The sequence below is a fragment of the Lepidochelys olivacea genome, assembly GCF_965140295.1.
Source record: "Lepidochelys olivacea isolate rLepOli2 genome assembly, chromosome: 6".
Taxonomy (NCBI): Eukaryota; Metazoa; Chordata; order Testudines; family Cheloniidae; genus Lepidochelys; species Lepidochelys olivacea.
Genome location: NC_140416.1, coordinates 109053147 through 109073896, shown reverse-complemented (window position 1 = coordinate 109073896; position 20750 = coordinate 109053147). Strand labels below are relative to the sequence as shown.

Below are 20750 nucleotides of genomic sequence, written 5' to 3'. Positions count from 1 at the left end.
TCTTCATTGTGAACACCAGAACTGGACACAATATTCCACCAGTGCCAAATATAGAGGTAATATAACCTCAATACTCCTATTCGATAACCCTATATATACACATGCAAGAATTGCATTAGCCCTTTCGGCCATCGCATCACATTGGGAGCAGTTTATGTTCTGCTAATTAGCCACAAAGTCGCCCCGCATCTTTTATAGAGTCACTGTTTCTGGAGAACGGCGTTGCCCATCCTGTAAGTAAAGAACAAAAAATGCAGGCCAAGGTGACAGATCTTACTTTTGGCCGTATTAAAACGCATATTGTTAGCCTAAGCCTAGTTTACCAAGCATCCTAGATTGCTCCGTATCAGTGACCTTTTCTCTTCATTATTTACCAGTCTCCCAATCTTTGCAATATCTACAAACTTTATTGGTAATGATTTTACATCTTCTTTCAGCTCATTGATAAAAACATTAAATAATGTAGGGCCAAAAAACTGATACTTATGGGGTTCCATTATAAACATGTGCTCAATACCGATTCCCTCTTTAAATTTACATTTTGAGACCTGTCATTAGAGAAGTTTTTAATCTATTTAATGTATGCAATGCTGATTTTGAATCCTTCCAGTTTCCTAATCATGTCATGAAGTTCCAAGTCAAATGCCTTATACAGATATCTAACTATATCACATCAGCCAACCTGTAATCTCATTTGAAAAAAATCTAGTTTGACAAGTTCTATTTTTCATAACCCTCTGCTGACAGGCATTACATGTTACTGTCCTTCAATTCTTCATTAATTGAGTCCTATCTGAGACAGTCCATCATTTTATCTGGGACCAATTCAGGCCTATAATTAGCTGGGTTGTTTCAGAGGACAGAAAGAAAGCCAGTGTTCCAAGACTTACTGAAAACCAACAGTAATGGTCCACTAAACTCATCAGCCAACACTTTCAAAACTCTTGGATGCAAGTTGTCTAGAGCGGCTGATTTTAAAAGTGGCTGCTATATAATTAAGAAGGATGTTATTGCTGGCATAGAAAAGTGTTTAACATCATATGACATGAATACATCTGGCTTTTTCTCAAATACAGAACAGAAATACTTATAGAACACTTCTACCTTTTCTGCATTATTACTGAGAATTCTACCATTTCCATCTAGTAACGAACCAAAACGATTGTTAGGCTTCCTTTTGCTCCTAATATATTTAAAAAACTCTTTTTTGTCCTTAATTCTGCAGGTCACAGATGTCCTTTTGCTTCCCTTATCAATTTTCTACAATTCCTAGCTTATATTCACTGCTTTCACTCTCCCCGTTTAGATATCTCTCTCGATGTATCAATTTCCCCTTTTTTATACCTGCTTTCACTTCCCCTCCTAAGACAAGCTGTGTTTTTTTAACCTGTGTATCCTCTCTCAATGGTACTTTCTGGACATCTAGTAAAATGTTCTTATACAGTGCCCAATATACCATTCTCAATTTTCTATTTATATTCTCTCCCCCCAACTGATTTGGCTCAACTGTTTTCAGCTTTGTGAAACTGACCCATTTGCAGCACCAGGTATATTCACATTAGTGGCTTGGAATTATTCTGTTTGCACATAAAAAAGGCAATCAAATCAATCACAGAACTAAAATTAGTGGTTGCTTAAGTGCAAGTGATTAATTCTTCTCTCTCGCCGCCAAGATCAGGCCTAATATGGAATTCCCCTGGGTGAGATGCAAGGGATTCCTGAGTTAGAAAACTTACTCCTGAGGGAATTCTGCACCAAAAAAAAATAAAAATTCTGCACACAATATTTTAAAATTCTACAATTTTTATTGGTCAGTAAATAAATGTGGAGGCTCCAGCATGGCAGCGGGGAACACAGGCCACCGGCTGCACAGAAGTGGGAGACCACCCTGTAGCCTCCCTGCTCCCAGGACACTGACTCAGCAGTTAGGCTGCACCCGATCCTGACACAGCGCAAGGGCCAGGCTTGCTCCATAAACACCCGAGTGCCCTGCTCCCCTGCGCCAGGCACACCAGGTGTGGGCAGGCAGGCTCAGCCCAGCAGGATCCAAGTGTGGAGGGGGATCCAGGGTGGGGTGAGTGGGTTCTGTGTGGGGCAATCTGAGTGCAGATGGCTCAGTGGGTACCAGACGCAGGGGGGATCAGGATGCACAGGGGTTCATTGTGGGGTTCCAGGTGAAGGGACAGAAGGGTCCAGATTAAGGTGGCTATGTCTCAGAAAAAGTGTCTGGGGGGTATGTGGCTCAGCAGGGGTGTCGATGTGGGGACTCAGTGGTATTGGGGAGTGGGGCTTGAAGGAGTGGGGGTCTGGGTGCAGCTGGTTGGGGCTCAGTGGGTTGCGGGTCCAGGTGCAGGGAGGGTAGGGCTCATCACCGTGGGGGTTCAAGTGCAAGGGCCTCAGTGGGGGATGGTCTGGGCACAAAGGTCTGGATGCAGAGGGGTTAGGGCTCAGTGGGAGGGAGTGGTACGGGGGGGCCCCTCGGAGTGCAGGGGGTGAGGATCAGTGGGGCAAAGGTTCTGTGCGGGTGACTTGGTGGAAGGATTCTGGGTGCAAGGGATGAGGCTCGGTGTAGGGAGTCTGTGTGTGGGGGATCCGGGTGCACACGGGTTGGGAAGATGGAGGAGCAGCTCCCCATACAGTGACTGCTTCCCTGCTCCTCCTCCTCGCCGCCCCTTCCCCCGTGGCTGAAGAGCGATGGGGGCAAGAAGCGGGGAGGGTACAGAGTTTCCTGCAGCTGGAGGAGGTTTCTGGAGGTGGGTCTAACCCAGACCCAGCCACTCCTTGCAGGGGAAGAGCAATTTCTTTCGTCTCCTGCCTCTAGCCCAGACAGAACTAGCAGCTGAGCCGGTGCAGGGTAGGAGCCACTAGCTGGAGAGTCCTCAGCTCCATCACCCCACAGTGATTGACCTCTCTGCCGGCTGCTCTGGGCACCTGAAACAATATGCCCATGCTGGTGGGGAGGGGCAGGTGATCACTCTTGCGACTTCCCTGTGAAAAAGTCATTTTTCTGCAGGGAAGAAAAGAAATCTGTGGGGAACATGAATTCTGCACAGACATAATGGTGCAGAATTCCCCCACAAGTAGAAAATTACATCTATAACTTTTTCTATAAATTCCAGCATGAGATCCGCTTCTACTTGTGAAACTGATGGTAGAGCAGAGGGCCTGACACTGTACAGGTAAAATGCAAAAGGCAGGGATATCAATTACCAAAGAATTCTGTTCCTATGCATCCTTTCAGAGCTGTAAAATGCTAAACAATTAAATAAGTCCCCCTCTCATATGAAAGGGTAATTATTCCTCTATTCCATCTTCCTGAAGTATCGGATTTACACTAGCTTTCATTTTCTCAACTAGGGCAATTTTCCACACAGCAACTTCGATGAACTTGCTAAATTAGGATGCAAATTTTTTTTAAAGAGGGATGATGCAGCAGCATATTGAGAGTGGATGAAGCCTCATTAATTGTGATGGTGACAAAAGCCACCCTTTAAGTTATAATTCTTACTACTTCTATCATCAAATCACCTTTTTAAAAAAAGTCAACATTTATGGCTACTCAGTATGAGTTCCTATGAAAATACACTTTTTGTATTAAATTTGAGTGTATGATTATTATTTTTTTTAATAGCCCAAGCCTCCACACCCTGGTTGAAGAGGAGGTTTTCATGTACTCTTCTGTCAATGCATGTAGCAGAAGTCATCAGGGCAGCACAAGGTGACAGGCAAAGTTCCTTCTGCTACACTGGGTCTCCTCCACATGTCGAAAAAAAGACAAGAAATCTCCTACCACCTATCCAAAACATTCCCAAAGGAGCAGAGGTGTGGTACAGAGAGTAACTGATCCAGAAAGTCTACTTGTTCAGGAAAGCTTGGGGAAGCTGAGAAGCAAGAGAAGTAGTATAGTATCTCCTATCCTGCTAATGGAGTTACCCACTTCCCCTGGCAAGCAGCATAGCTCAAAAGCTGCTTTCCTGACCAACTGCTTCAACACATTGTTAACCCATCAGCACAAGCAGATTCTCAGTTCCCTCCCACACAGCTTATCCTTAGAGAAGCTTTTGTTTTTTTCACAGGCAGAGTCCCAACCTAATACATGCAGTTCTGCCCACTGGTTTTCATCTAGTAAGGGCTTCTGTAACAGCCCCAGCCTTCTAACAGGAAGCAAAGGGCAGGCTGGGGCCATTTAATAACTTTTAAAGTCACAAATAAAACATTAATATTTTAACCCCATCTAGGGTTTTATTAGCAATTAACCTTTTTTTAAATGACTGGTGGGTTAAATATGTGGAAACAGTTTAAAAAAATGTAAGGCTCTTCTACGACACTTACCACAGCAGAGTGTCACAAAATGACTTTATCCTCGCATCATGGTCAGTTAAGGAACAACTGCATTGTCCTACAGATAGCAAACTGAGGCAGAGAGAGACTGACTAACCAGAGAACACACAGGAAGTCTGTAGCACAGCCAGTATTAAAATGTATTTCCTGAATTCCAGTTCAGCGCCCTTATCACAAAACTATCGCTTTTTCCATGTCTTGATACATGCAGTACCCTAATCCAAAGTCTTAATCTTTAAGGTGCTCTTGCACAGAGGTGGCTATCTTAGAAGCCACCTCTCCATTTCCAACCCAGGAAGACAGCTTTTCTCCATAGGGATTCTGACTTCAGGAAGACATTTAAGGAGGAGGTGCACAGGACCTCGCAGTTGTGAAACACCTTACTGCAAGAGATCTGATTGAGCCTAAGCTTTCAGAACACAATGCAAAACCCACCTTTTCGCAAAAGCCTTCCCCCAGTGAAGAGACGACATCCTTTCTCAAGGCCAGATAATGATAAGCATGAAGAGAAAAAAGATAAAAGAGAAGAAGGAAAAAAGGGAAAAGCAAATGAAGCCTGGAGGAGCACACAGTTGACATTCCTTTGGACAATGTTAGCTCTACATTACATCTAAATATTCAGAGCTTAGACACCCCGATGGGTGCATCAGGAACACTCAAGACAGAGAGGATGATTAGATTCATTAATTAGTAAGATTTCAGAGTTAAATATAGTACTCTAGGAAATTGCTAACAGAGCTGGGAAAACCTGGGGTAAATGGAATTTTATTATAAATTCTTCCAGTGGGCATAAAGTATTAAACAGACTACACACAGGGTTTGAAAAAAACATATACGTGCTCACTCAGGCTTTCTATGAAGCTTTGTTGAGAGGGAGGTCAATTATATCAATTTCTGTAGAACGAAAACTGTCTTTTAAAAAATTGAAGTCTCTAGCTCATGTGGTTATGATGACAGCCTTCCACATAGCAAGCAAACATAAGCCAATATATAGTGCTGTCTTCCAACGTCTGTAGACATCTCCATTGCCTCTGCAGTCACCCATAGCTTTGTGCTACAGCGAAGTAAAGTGACCTGACTTATCAATGTTTATGGCTGCTATATAGAACCCTCTGGAAAGTAATGGAGCCAATAAGAATCCTGTCAATTTAACTAGCTGCACCATGTGTGCTTTTTAAAATTTCAATGGAAAAACGTTAAAAATCGCATTCCCTGCAGTGTTTATAATTCAAACATCATGCAAATATTTGAGAAATTAAGTAAAACCAAGAAACTGACAAGTTTTTTCATTGTCCATGCCCGGACACAGAATGCAAACATAACATATTGGATGTCTGAAATTCAGTTTCATAGTAACCTAGTGTTACTTCTAATACAGGTGAAGTAGAATTTAATTTAATTTCCCATTACCATTTAATAAGTCACATTATCAAGTTACTGGAAATATTAGAGCACCATAAGGTATTTAACACCAGGTTCACTCCCCTCGTTCACACTGAGTAGTAGTACCTTACTTCACACATAATCCAATTGACATTTATGGGACTATACATCGTACTATTCAACACAAGTAAGGACTTGGGACAGAATCTGGCCCCTAGAGCATTAGCAGAAGTACATAGTTTTACTCCTGAGGGCATTCTGTGCCAAATAAAAATTCTGCACACATTTTAAAATTCTGCAAATTTTATTTGTCAAATGTAGAGGCTCCAGCATGGCATTGGGGAGCACATGCCACTGACTGTACAGAGGTGGAATATCACTGTGCAGTTCCTCCCTGGGACATGGAGTCAGTGGTGAGGCTGCACCCAATCCTGACACAGCGCAAGGACTGGGCCTGCCCCAGAAACACCCCAGGCCCCGCCCCTCCATGTGGGTAGGCAGGCTCAGCAAGGCAGGATCCAAGTGTGGAGGGGCTTAGTGTGGGGGGATAGAGATGTGGGTTGACAGGGTTCTGTGTGGGGCAATCTAGGTACGGGCAGCTCAGTGGAGGATCCGGGTACGGGGGGGGATCTGGATGCATAGGGTCTTGTTGGGGGGTTCTGGATGCAATGGTAATGGGACTCTGAAGGAAGGTCTAGGTGAAGGTGGTTGTGGCTCAGCATGGTGGGGTCTGGGCGTGGGGGGCTCACTGTAGGGTCCAGCTGCTGGGGGAATGGGGCTCAGTGGAGTTGGGATCCAGATGCAGCTGGTTGGGGCTCGGTGGGGTGCGGATCCGGGTGTGGGTGGCTCGTCGGGATGGTGCAGAGGGAGGGGGGCTCATTGGGGGGGAGGTTCTGAGTGAAGGGGGGGGGATGAGGCTCAGTGGGAAGGTCTAGGTATGAGGGGGTCTGGATGCTCAGGGGCTGGGCAGACGGGGGAGCAGCTCCCTGTACAGGGATCCCTCCTCCTGCAGCTGAGGAGCAATGGGTGCAGGAAGCAGGGGTGGGGGTGGGGGGGTGGGAAGGAGGGGAGGAGTTTGCAGAGCTTCCTGAAGCTGGAGGAGAAATGTGGGGGTGTATCTGACCTGACCCTGGATGCCATGCAGGGGAAGAGGAAGTCCTGTGCTCCCCAGCCCAGCCAGGACTAGCAGTTGAGCCTGGCGCAGGGAGGAACCACCAGCAGGGTCTTCCCCAGTCCAGCCTCCTGCCCTACAGTGATTAACCTCTCTACTGGCTGCCCTGGGCACCAGAAACATACTTCTGGGGAAGGTCACATGACCGCTCGTCATTTCCCTTTGCTTCCTCGTCAGAAAGTCATTTTTCTGCATGGAAGCAAAGAAATATGTGGGGGACATAAATTCTCCACATGCGCAGTGGTGCAGAATTCCCCCAGGAGTAATGGTTTCTACATGTGCTATCACACCATTATGATCAATGTGATCAAATAGAGCATATAAAAGTTAAGGCAGAATTAAAGAAGTGGATAAAGGAACCTTCTATCACTAAACCATAAGCATTTAGTGAGATGGTTTGGATGGTTCCAAGTCAGAGTCTTGCTCTCAAAAAGAAACTATTGTGAAAATACAGTGTTACGGCCTCAGACAGATAACCTTCTGCCATTTGTCCAACTAGTATGACACTCAATGAAATTGATTGGCCAGTTAAACAAGGTCACACTTGCCAAACAACAATCAGTTTAAAAAAAAAAAAAGATCGAGAAATTAATCTTTAGTACAAATAGCCTAGACATCATGACACATACCCCTAATTCCCCTGGGAGGAAAATAATTGAATTGGGGACACACCCACTTAGTCTCAGCAAATGTGACAGAGCCCCAAAACACTGCATTCAATAGACATGCGAGGGCTAACAACACTGACTGGTCAACAACAGGATGTGTGATGCCCTGCCATATGTGGCAAAGAAATTTCCATCCCTCAAATGTTTTGTGTTAGCTCTGCATGAGAAATACTAATAACTGTGTTGGACAAAAAGAGTTCTGTTGACAGAAGCTCAGTGACAAAGCTGGTGATCATAACACCAAAGATCCAGACCTGGGAATAATTTGCTAGTTAAGGCTCAATAACCATAGACATAAGACAAATTGCTCTTGTAGGGCAATAGGCTACTAAGGGTGCTGCTGCTACTCCGCCTCGGAGACCCCTTCCGGTGTAGTCACATCGCTGTTTTTTCTCAGTTCCAACAGACACAGCAAATGATGAGTGAGAGCCATACTCCATATACTATATGAAAATAAAAGTGTATTTTGTTGTCTAGTGCTAATCACAGGTTACAAAACCCAATATAGGAATCCTGTTTAATACAAAATATACCCAAGTGTGGAAGCGTTTAGAAAATAAAGTTTAAGGCACTTGATATTCACATATCTGGATTTGAAATTTATCATTTTCCAAGTAATATTTGCTTTATTTACTGACCAAAATGAATATTTACTAACATCAGCACTGGAGAGTAATAGCTGAAGAGGAGCAAGCCACATTCTGCTCTGCATCATCAATAAAATTGCCAACTAAGTTGGTTCCAGAATCATCGTTAGTAAATATGTATGAAACGAAAAGGACCCAGACACCAGGTCAAGCTTGCAGTTAGAAAAACATTGTTTAGACTTTTAATCCTGCAGGAATAAATCTGATATAAAAGCTTAGATATACAATGGCACAACAAGATGCCATTTTAGAAGACACATGCTTTGACCCATAAATATACTTATTAAATTGGACCTCAAGAGATTGATTTAAATGAAACTAAGGGTGCTCAGCACCCCTCAAAATCAACCCCTACATGCATATATAGTCTATTAAGTATATCTCCATTGCAGTTCAACTTCTACAGATTTAAGTGGAGGACATTCTCCACTCTAAATAGAACAAGGTATCATTCTCCCATCCTCAAAAGAAGCTTGATTAGGCTTGGTCTACACCAGCAACTTATGTCGGTACATGTATGCTGCTCAGGGGTGTGGAAAATCCACACCCCTGAACGATGTAGTTATACTGACCTAACCCCTGGCCTAGACAGTGCTATACTGACAGGAGGGCTTCTCCTGTCGACTTAGCTACCAACTCTCAGCGATGGAATATCTATACGCACAGGAGAAACCCTTCCGTCGGCGTAGGTGGCGTCTTCACTAAGTGCTACAACAGCGCAGCTACGGCTGCTGCAGTGCTTTAAGTGTAGACAAGCCCTTAGTCCTCCCATTTTTGTGCCAGCACAGTCCCAGAACGATGTGGTATTTGACCAAGCATGGGAGGAAGTAGCGAAAACATATGCTATTGTGAGAAACAGGGGATGGAGAGGGACACTTACCTCCAATCTTAGCCAGAATTATCTATGCTTGCACCACTCTTGATTTTTAGTCAACGAGAAGTTATTTGGTTTCTTTGCAAGATTTCTGGGTCAAGCTAGAGGGGTACAGTTTTCTTTTAGTTGTTTGTGAATGTGGTGTAAAACAGAAAGAATGGAAACCACTTAATCAAAATGCAAAAATGTATTTTGTGAAACTCATCCCAAAAAAGGTATTTTAGCCGTGCCACAACACCCAATTAACTTGGGAGATACAGATTACATCAGAGATTCTCAAACTGTGGTCTGTGGACCACCGGTGGTCCACGGACCACCAGTGGTCCACAAGTTCCATTAAGGTGGTCCGCAGATAGATCCCTCTAAGGTGCGCGCCTGGACAGCCGCACAAGAGACAATGAAGGGCCACCCACCAAATTAGTGGAGCTGCACAGTCATGGCTCCACTAATTAGGTGCCTGGACCCTGGAGAAGACACACATGTAAGGTGAGGTGGTGTCCTTTGGGGGAATAGGGGGTAGGTGGGAGGGGGCAGTGGGATGAAAGGGGGGGGAATTTGGGACATGTAGGGCTGCAGTGTCCAGATAAAGAGGTGACTTTCCCCAGCTCCAGGGCTGCGGCTGCCAGGGAGAGACCCCCCCAACTCCTTCCCAGCCTCAACTCAGGGGCTGCCACAGCATGGGAGAGAGGGAGAGACCCTCCTCCTTCCCAGCCCCAGCTCAGGGGCTGCCACGGCAGGGGAGAGAGGGCACATCCATCGCATTAGAAAGGTAAGACTACTGATATTAAAATATGAGTTGTGTGCTTTTATTTGCAGAACAAAAAAATATTAAGGGTTTTTTTAATATAGCGCTTTTATCCAAAGTGCTTTACAATAGTTAGCTAACGGTACAAACAACATTTGGAAATATAATTAAGTGGTCCGCCAAGGCCCTCAGCAATTTTCAAGTGGTCCGCAAAAAAAAAGTTCGAGAACCATTGGATTAGATGATTCAGGGTAGTTCAAATTGGCATGTCACATGCCTAACTTTAACATGTCAAACTATTAACTCTTAGTACACTACAAGAATAGTCAAATATATTAGATGTAGTCCAGAAGTACAATGCTGTATTTAAAGGTATCCCAATTACTAAAAAATCCAAAGGAGTATATTTCACACTCTTAATTTAAATTTGTGATAAGCACAAAACATGTCATGTGGAGTTTCCCATGTAACTATATTATTAGTTTCCCATGTAACTATATAATATTATTAATATTTAATTTCTTCTAAGTGAAGGTGGCAATTTAATTTATAGCAATTCACAGGTTCCAAGACCAGAAGAGACCATTATGATAATTTAGTCTGACCTCCTATATAACACAGGCCATAGAACTGCCACAAAAATAGTTCCCAGAGCGTATCTTTTAGAAAAACATCCAATCATCATTTAAAAATTGCTAGTATGGAATAGCTACCATGATCCTCAGTAAATTGTTCCAACGGTTAAACTCACTGTTAAAAATTTATGCTTTATTTCTAATCTGAATTTGTCTAGCTTCAACTTCCAGCCATCGCATGGTGTCATACCTTTCTCCATTAGACTGAAGAACCCATTATCAAATATTTGTTCCATATATAGGTACTTACAGACAGTAATCAAGTCACCTCTGAACCTTCTCTTCTCAGTTATCTCAATGTTTAAAATATCTTATGAAAACGTTCAAGGAGAGCTATCCCTCGAGGGGGGGGGGAGGAGTCTAAAAAAAAACCTCTTTTGGTAATAGGTACACAGAATTTTTCTGACCCTAATTTCATGTTGCCAGAGATAGCCTTCCGGTTACATACTTCTATTTATAATAGGACATTTCTGGTAAACATTGCATAAATCAAATCTAATCTTCCAGATTGTCTGCAAACACCCTAATTTGCATAAATTAATGTACTTTAAATAATAATATAATACTTTCAGAGCCAGATTTAGGATTTTGGGAGGGTTAGTAAGATGAATTTTTGGGCCCACACCAAACTTCACTCACTCATTTGAAATAAAAAGGGAGTGATTGGACTTCAGAGCTACCAGGAACCTCCTTTTGCAGAAGTGGAGTCCACCTACTTGTGGTTTGGTTTGTGCAAGCATAGTTTACTCTTGGAGAAATTCTGTGTCACTGTGCATGCACAGAATTCATGTCCCCCACAGATTTCTTTGCTTCCCTGCAGAAAAATGACTTTCTGACAGGGAAGCTGCAAGAGCAATCAAACACCACTCCCTAGCAGTGCAGGTACATTGTTTCAGGCATCTGGAGCAGCCAGCGGAGAGGTAAATCACTATGGCGCTGGGGACACCCCAGCCAGTGGCTCCTACCCTGAGCCGGGATCAGCTGCTACTCCCGGCTGGGCTGGTGGCAGGAGAGGACGGTGTGACGTTGCAATCCATATGTTTTATGGAAATATGCTAATGAGCGTGAATATAATGTAACTGGAATATGCTTTATGCAAAAGCTTATAATCTACTGAACGTGCTCATCTTATTTGTACGAATGTATCATTCTTGTATCTGAAGCTAGAAATATGAAGTATTACTCTTAAGTGCTATTGTAATTATGCAAAGTGGGGGCCATTAATGGTGGTTTAGAATCTTGATGGCTCCCATTGACCAGGACAATTGGTTGTAAATGGCTCTGTTTACTTGTAAGCCTTCCAGTGTTCCTGAGAGTCAGGCGGGAAGAAAGGAGGCTTGGGGGGCGGGGTCTCACAGGACATGTGACCATATCACCTGGTACTGGAATCCATCTTAAATCTGGCGCTTTTCCATTTAGAAGGAGGGGTGGGGACCCAGAGAGATAAAAGATTCCCACCTTGTGCCAAAGCTATAAAAGGGGGTGAAACAGAACAAAGGGGGCTGCAGTCATGAGAAAAAACCCTGTTACCACCTGAGCTGGAACTAACAAGAACTGTACCAGGGGAAATGATTGGGCCCAAACTAGGAAGGAGTCTAGTTTGTGAAATTGGAATAGCTCTGAGGGTGAGATTTACCTGTGTTCAGTTTCTTAATGTATTAGGCTTAGACATGCCTGTTTTGTTTTATTTTGCTTGGTAACTTACTTTAGTCTGTCTGTTATTACTTGAAACCACTTAAATCCTACTTTTTATACTGAATAAAATCACTTTTGTTATTTAACCCAAAGTAAGTGATTAATACCTGGAGGAGCAAACATCTGTGCATCTCTCTCTATATATAGATCATCTCTCAAAACTGGGTGACTGGGCAACAAAATGGTAGATGAAATTTAATGTTGACAAATGCAGAGTAATGCACACTGGAAAGCATAATCCCAACTATACATATAAATCATGGGATCTAAATTAGCTGTTACCACTCAAGAAATACATCTTGAATACTGTGTGCAGATGTGGTCGTCCCATCTCAAAATAGATATACTGGAATTGGAAAAGATTCAGAAAAGGGCAACAAAAATTATTAGGGGTATGGACCGGCTTCCGTATGAGGAGAGATCAATAAGACTGGGACTTTTCAGCTTGAAAGAGACAGCTAGGGGAGATATGATTGAAGTCTATAAAATCATGACTGGTGTAGAGAAAGTAGATAAGGAAGTGTTGTTTACTACTTCTCATAACACAAGAACTAGGGGTCACTAAATGAAATTAATAGGCAGCAGGTTTAAAACAAACAAAAGGAAGTATTTCTTCACACAACACACAGTCAACCTGTGAAACTCCTTGCCAGAGGATGTTGTGAAGGCCAAGACCATAACAGGGTTCAAAAAAGAACTAGATAAATTCATGGAGGATAGGTCCATCAATGGCTATCAGCCAGGATGGGCAGGAACGGTGTCCCTAGCTTCTGTTTGCCAGAAGTTGGAATGAGCAACAGGGGATGGATCACTTGATGATTACCTGTTCTGTTCATTCCCTCTGGGGCACCTGGCACTGGCCACTGTCAGAAGACAGGATACTGGGCTAGATGGACCTTTGGTCTGACCCAGAAGGGCCATTCTTATCAGTGTTATGAAGGGCGAATGGTTTATGTGTTTACCCTATATAAGCTTTATACAGAGTAAAACGAAATTATTTGGGGTTTGAATCCCATTGGGAACTGGGTGTCTGGGTGCTGGAAATAGATAACTTGCTGAGCAGTTTTTGGTTGAAGTCTGCAGCTTTGGGTGTGTGGACCAGACCTGGGTCTGTGTTGCAGCAGACTAGCGTGTCTGGCTCAACAAGGCAGGGTTCTGGAGTCTGAAGCTGACAGTGGAAAATGGGCTCAAAGGTAATTCCAGCACATCAGGTGACATTCCCAAGGGGGTCTCTGTAACCGAACCCGTCAGAGACGGGACTTCCTCTTCCCCTGCAAGGAGTGGCTGCGGCTGTGTCAGGCCAACCCCAAGAAACCTCCCCCAACTGCAGGAAGCTCAGCATCCTCCCCTGCTTCCTGCCCCCATCACTCCTCAGCTGCAGGGGCAGGGGGGGAGGGGTCACTGTATGGGGAGCTGCTCCCCCATCCTCCCAACCCCCGTGCATCCAGACCTTCCATACCCAGACACTCCTGCCAAGCCTCACCCCGTACACACAGAACCCCCTAGCACTCCATACCCGAACCCCACCCCACTGAACCTCAACTCCTGCATTGGAGCCCCCCTCACCCAGACCCCCTGCCTCCAGACTCCCATCCCTGAACCTCAGACCACCCCCGCACTGAGCTCCCTGCACACAAACCCCCACCTTGATGAGCCATACCACCCCGAGCCCCCACATCACTTACCCCCAACTAGCTGCACACAGACCCACACTCCCCTGCTGAGACCCCCACACCGCTATACTGAGCCCCAACCACCTTCATCTGAAAGCCCCTGCAGAGTCCCATTGCCCCTGCACCTGGAACCCCCCAACGAGCCTCTGTGTATCCAGATCCCACACTGAGCTGCCTGCACCCAGACTGTCCAACAGAGAACCCTCTCACGCCACACCTGGACCCCCCAACACTGAGCCCCTTCACATCTGCATCCTGCTGGTTGAGCCTGCCTGCCCACATCTGGTGTGCCTGGCGCAGAGGGGCAGGGCCCCAGGGTGTTTCTGGGGCAGACCCAGGCCTTGTACTGTGTCAGAGTCAGGTGCAGCCTCACCGCTGAGTCCGTGTCCACGGTGTGGGAGTGGGGGAACTGCAGGGTGATCTCCCACTTTCATGCAGCCAGTGGCCTATGCGCCACACTGCCATGTGGAGCCTCTGCATTTATTTACTGACAAATAAAACTTGCAGAATTTTTATTTTTTTGATGCAGAATGCCCTCAGGAGTAATAGCTGCCAACATCTCAACATTTTTTAAATGGGTAATCCACCACATTCGCTGTGGTCATGAAGATTACTAAAGGGCAAATTGTAGTTATTTTTCTCCAATTATTTAAACTTTAGAATTCAGGGTAGTTAGCAAAATTAATAAATGCTCAAAATAGTCACCTCACCCCTTTACAGATATACAGTTTATGTAATGGAAATACAATAAAATAGAAGTATAAATAAATAAAATTAATTAGCCTGAAAGTGGTTCTCTCACCCCTTCCATTTCTTCATGTTTTTTAAAATCTCATTGATTCTAAGGATTTCCATACCATTTATATTTCCTCTCATTTCTAGCTACAGTTTCCTCATCTTCTCTCCTCAAGAAGAAACCTTCCTCTCATTCTGTCCATTTATTTTCCCCATTCTCTGTTCTCTAGAGCAGGGGTTCCCAAACTTGGTTCACGGATTGCTCAGGGTAAGCCCCTGGCGGACCGCGAGATGCCTTGTTTCACCCCTTACTTTAAATAGCACTTTACAGACCCTGAACTACATTACCCAGAATCTTGTGAGTCAGTCACACATGTGCATCAGTCTCTCACTGACTGAGGGAGAAAGAGAGGCTGATGCGCATATGTAGCTGATGCATACGATTCTGGGTAATATAACTGAATTTATTAATTTGACATAAATGGATCTTTATGTGGGCGACGTTATTAAATCAGGAGTTGGGAATTTTTGGTGGTATATGGGAGTCTCCCTGAAATACCAGGAGACTTAGTAGGTTTGGCCAACAGCCTTCAGCTTAGCAGGTTCCTAAGATGAGCTGCTCCACCCTTGTGGCCAGAAGCTACAATGGTAGCTCAGAGCTCATTTTCAGGCAGTCAGCCAGCCTGCAGCAGTCCTCGTGTTATCAGTGGAAGTCAGAAAGCTCCCCTATATATGAGTCACCCCTGATCCTTTTCCTGAGAAATATAAGGGACTCCTGGTCACAGATTCTTGAACCTCAATGGCCAGCCCTTTTTGGCTGGGAAACATGAATAACCAATGGCCTTAAGGGAAAACGACTGACACAAACTTTCCACTCTAATGGTTTACGTTTTGAAGGATCTTTCAGTAACAAAGAGAGCTATACATTGCCTTTTATTAAAAGATAAAAAAAAATTAAGCACTGATGAGGAGGCCTTGCCTATATGTCCAGTTAAACTGCACCCTTTATCAGCACTAGGTAATTTTCCTAGTATACAGAAGACATTACGGAGTCCCATGACCATGGCCAAAAGGCTCCCTGGATACTCTGCATTTCTAAGCACCTTTCATCTAAAGATCAAAGTTCTTTAGGAACATTAACTAATTAAGCCTCATCTAGGTAGTTAAGGCTTCATTTTACCTTCTAATAAAATACAACCATCTTGGAGGTGGAAGAACAGTTAGACTAGGAGTGAATGATACTGTATTTTAGAATTAAAATAGGAATAAAATTAATTTTGTATCCAACTGAATTTAGAGGTAATTTAGGCAGAAAGAATGTAAATATCAGTTTAAATTTGGCCAGAACAACACTTTACATTAAAGATCACAGAGCAAATGTTTTTATCATTGATGGTCACGACATCTGAAGGCAGCACCTCAAGCAGTACAGTACTATATATTTGGGTTTTGGTTCAGTGTGACTAAAAAGGAAGAATTAGCTTACTGAATCACACTACTACTAATTACAGGTATTCCTGAGTGGTCACCCAGCTCAGTTTTGCTTAACTTGCAAATCTGCTTTGATCAGAGTATAAAGTGACATATCTGTAAGCAAAGGTGACAAGCACTGTACATTAATTAAGAAAATTACTGAGGAGTTTGTTCTGTATTTTGAAACCAGAATGAAATACCCTGTGTGGAAAAAAACTTCATCTCTAGCTCCAATGTCAAATAACATGTTTCCAACTTATTAAACTAGGATTTAAACCAAATTATAGAACCAGTTTTAAACAATTTCTAAAGTGGTTTCATAGAATCATAGAATATCAGGGTTGGAAGGGACCTCAGGAGGTCATCTAGTCCAACCCCCTGCTCAAAGCAGGACCAAGCCCCAACTAAATCATCCCTGCCAGGGCTTTGTCAAGCCTGACCTTAAAAACTTCAAAAGGAAGAAGATTCCACCACCTCCCTAGGTAACCCATTCCAGTGCTTCACCACCCTCCAGTGAAAAAGTTTTTCCTAATATCCAACCTAAACCTCCTCCACTGCAACTTGACACCATTACTCCTTGTTCTGTCATCTGCTACCACTGAGAACAGTCTAGAGCCATCCTCTTTGGAACCCCCTTTCAGGTAGCTGAAAGCAGCTATCAGATCCCCCCCATCATTCTTCTCTTCCGCAGACTATACAATCCCAGTTCCCTCAGTCTCTCCTCATAACTCATGTGTTCCAGTCCCCTAATCATTTTTGTTGCCCTCCGCTGGACTCTTTCCAATTTTTCCACATCCTTCTTGTAGTGTGGGGCCCAAAACTGGACACAGTACTCCAGATGAGGCCTCACCAATGTCGAATAGAGGGGAAGGACCACGTCCCTTGATCTGCTGGCAATGCCCCTACTTATACAGCCCAAAATGCCACTGGCCTTCTTGGCAACAAGGGCACTGTTGACTGGTTGATCAAGATGAGGCCAAAATGGAATTTAAAAACTTTGATCCAATGCAGCTAGGAGTACGATGACTGGGCAAAACATCACAGGGGAATCTGTTTTAGCCATTTGGAAGTTCAGCTGAATACAAGAGGCCACTACAATTTTCATTTTTAATGCTTTTCTTCCACACGGCAGCTTTGGCCCTTGGGCTGAAGCCCATTGAGATTCTGCAACAAAATATGCTTAGTTGACTTTTTGCTCAATACAGCCCTTAGCCGGCAGGTTGTACCAAAGGCTAAGACAAATAAAGAACATAGAAGTGAAAAATGAGTATTATGTCAATAAAATCCAAATCCTGCCAATGCAGTGATTCTTTTATGCAGCATGTTTTCTAATGCTTTGTCTGGTCTTGTTTTAAAATGTCTCAAGCAATAGGGCTTCCACCAATTCCCTTAGAAGACTACTTGCTCTCTAACAAATCTAGCAGTTTTTCTTAATATTCAGCCTAAATCTTCTTTTTCCTTATTTCAGTCCAAAACAGGTATCTCTCTCCCCAATCACTTTCACTCAGACCCAGCATATAGTTTCTAAAGGACACTGGGTTATATTCATAAAGAAAGAAATATGAATAATGCTCACTGATTTTGCTAATTTGTGCTTCAGAGCAGTATAAACTACAACTCATCTGCATACCTTCTCACACAAAAAGACCAGTTTTTTTCCTAATAATTTTTCCTTTTAGAATGATTATTCTGAGGTCAAATAAGTTTGGTCTCAACTTTAAGCAAATAAGGTTCCTACTTAGAGAGGGTTTGTCTCACTGAGTTTGATTTTTTATTATATTAAGTTTCTACATACAATTTATTTACATATTAAAAATATTTCAGATAAAATGCTAACTATATTACTGTTTGATTGAGCTCATTAAAAACATGCAGTTTTATTTAGAATATGTTTAGCGTTCACTGCCAAATACTACCTTTTAACAGAGGAAGGACTTTCTGACTTTGCTGCTAATTCAGAAAAGGGGACCTTCCAATATCATCTGAACAAGTGACAATAAAGCTATTATTCTAGTCATTAATAATCATACAAATTAGAGATGGAAAGACTTATTATCTAGGTCATCGAGTCCTCCCCTGCCAGTACAGGACTGTTCTCTGCACCCTGTTTACTAGTGCTTTATTGGCTTGTTTTAGCGATTATTTTACACTTCAGCTTACAAACATCAGAGCAGATGGATTATTTTTCTCAAATTCTGCATCACTAATATACGAGACAGTACTGAATTTGCACCATATAAGATACATCATTAAAACATTACAGGGTTTGTCTTTTTTTTTTTTTTTACCACCACTAGTAAACCAAGCTCTTGAAAAACACTAAGTTAAACCGTAATTTAAGTAATTTAATAAGCAGGCATTGGACCTCAATGACAGCACTCACACTAACAATACTCTTCACACACCTGTGAAACATCTGTTTAACAGGTTTCAGAGTAGCAGCCGTGTTAGTCTGTATCCGCAAAAAGAAAAAGAGACTAACAAATTCATTTGAGCATAAGCTTTCATGAGCTACAGCTCACTTCATCAGATGTTTAACAGCATCCAGCTGCCAGGACAGTGCCTTGAACCAGTGTCACAACAGTAGGAACATAATATATACCCACAATGCCAGGCTCCACTTTGGGGATTTTAAATTACACAGTTTGATTCTGTACAGGGTCTTTCACTCAAATTACAACTATGGGTTTATATTGGCACAGAGAGGGCCAACAACTGCTGAAACAAATGCACATTTCTCTCTAGCAGTTTTTCTTCTGAGACATTTGTGTGTCTGGACACAATACAACCACCCCTCTCTACGCAGGCCGTCCTTTGTGTAGAGCAGTCACATTCAGCCACACAAGCGACACAGCCCCCAAGGCACATCAGCCCACCCGTTCCCTGGGTGACGGGCAGGTCCGGCCACCCCAGCGCCCACTCGCCCCCGCCCCAGAAAGCCCAGCCGGCGGCCCGGGTTACTTACATTCTCGGTGTCGCGTTCATTCACCGTAGGCAAGGGAGTTCTAGTGGACATTTTAATTCGCTTGTGCCGGAGCCACTGGCTGCTTGCGACAGCAAAACAAAACACCCCCTCCCCCAACAAAAGCCGACCACCCCCCCCCCAAGAATGCTTGTCACTCTGCTGCGAGACAGCGGTTACGAAGGGCCACCATCAAAGGGAAGGGGTGGGGGGGCTGCTTATTTCCACCGCCGCCACCCCACTTCCGAGCTATATTCCAGCCTGGCGATGGAGCAGCGTCTCCCCCGGGGAGTCCTCCGGGCTCATCCTACAGCCAGCTTAGGAGCCCAGGGCGCAGAGGGGGAGGGCGGGGGGATCCTTGCAGAGCGCAGCGGGCTGAGGGGGGGCGAGGGAGCGGCCCGGAGAAGGCAGCGGGGCGCTGCAGAGCCCGGCCAGGAAAACAAGCCGCCGCTCCGCAGCCAGCTCCGAGCACTGGCAGCCAGGCAGGCCCGCTCCGAAGCGCTTCCCCCTCCCTTCTCCCCCCAGCCCCGCTTCACCGGGCCTCCGCTAGCATGCCGGGCCCCCCCCCACCCGCTCCGCCGCCCGGCTGGCCCGGGCTCCCCTGCGCCTTCCGAGCCGGGTGTCAGGAGCCCCGCGGGCCGGCTCCGGCAGCCTGCAGCCCCCGCCCCCACTCCACGGCTCAGCGCCGCCCGCTCCGGGATGGAGGATCCAAGATGGCCGCCCGGCTTCCTCCGCTCCGACTTGAACCGGAAGAGCCCGCCCCCTGCCCTGGCGCTGGGCTGGGCTGGGCGGCCGGCGCCGGCTGCTTGTTGCTAGGCGGCTTGGCCCTGGCGGGGCGCAGGAGGGGAGAGGCCTCCGCAGGGACTGAGCGCCCCGGGGGGCGGGTGGCACCCAGTCAGCTTCCCTGTGTGTCAGTCCAGGCTTGGGGCTGCTGAGCTCACCCACCCCGCCCAGCCCCTCAGCCACAGGCGCACCCACCCCAGCAGCCACGCAGCCCAGGTGTTGGGCTCCTGGCGTGCACCAGCAGCACCGCCCTCCTCGCCTCACGGGGCATTCGCACCACCCTGCTCCACCTCGCGTGGCAGCGGCACCAACAGCACCGCCCTGCGCCACCTCCGTGGCCTTGGCAGCACTGCCCTGCTCTGCCTCTGTGGCATTGGCCCTAGTGGCAGCCCGCTAGTCACCTCGCGTGGCCTTGACGCCACCCTGGCATTGGTACCGGTGGCAACGCAGCTCATGTGGCGTTGGCGCCAGCGGCTCGGATCTGCTCCACCTCATGTGGTGACACTCTGCTCTGGCACGCACAGCCTCAGCCCGAGTGGCACTACCCAGCTCCGTCTTGCATCGCACAGGGCACTGCCCTGGTTGGCCTTGCATGGCAGTAGCGCCATTGCCATGGCCCTGCTCCACTTCCGCCGGCGTGGCGTATTCCGTGGTAATGGCCCAAGTCACTCTGTGGCCCAGTAGCAATGCTGCCATGTAGGGGCAGTTACTGTAAATACAATAAAAAGAACAGGAGGACTTGTGGCACCTTAGAGACTAACCAATTGATTTGAGCATATTTGGTTAGTCTCTAAGGTGCCACAAGTCCTCCTTTTCTTTTTGCGAATACAGACTAACACGGCTGCTACTCTGAAACCTGTACATACAATACCATTTTGTTATAAGGGTCAGTCTAACACTGACTCCCTTTGAAAACAATTGGGTGTTGCAGGGTTTCTCAGTGTGGCCTTTGCGAGCTTGCCAAT

At 45.3% G+C, this 20750-nt stretch overlaps 1 protein-coding gene across 10 annotated transcripts in view; it reads right to left on the bottom strand.

The window, feature by feature from the left end:
* The window catches only part of MARK3 (microtubule affinity regulating kinase 3), a 111258-nt gene extending 91732 nt beyond the window's left edge, over positions 1-19526 (bottom strand). For 4 of the 10 annotated variants that reach the window (XM_084632629.1, XM_084632631.1, XM_084632634.1 and 1 more), the window contains exon 1: positions 19006-19523. In XM_084632629.1, coding sequence (XP_084488755.1) covers positions 19006-19056 — 51 coding nt within the window. In that variant the 5' untranslated portion in view covers positions 19057-19523. Of the gene's footprint in view, positions 1-4776; positions 4816-19005 lie in introns of all 10 variants that reach the window. The other 6 variants (XM_084632626.1, XM_084632628.1, XM_084632633.1 and 3 more) reach the window with 4 other exon arrangements.
* Between the last annotated feature and the right edge of the window lie 1224 nt (positions 19527-20750).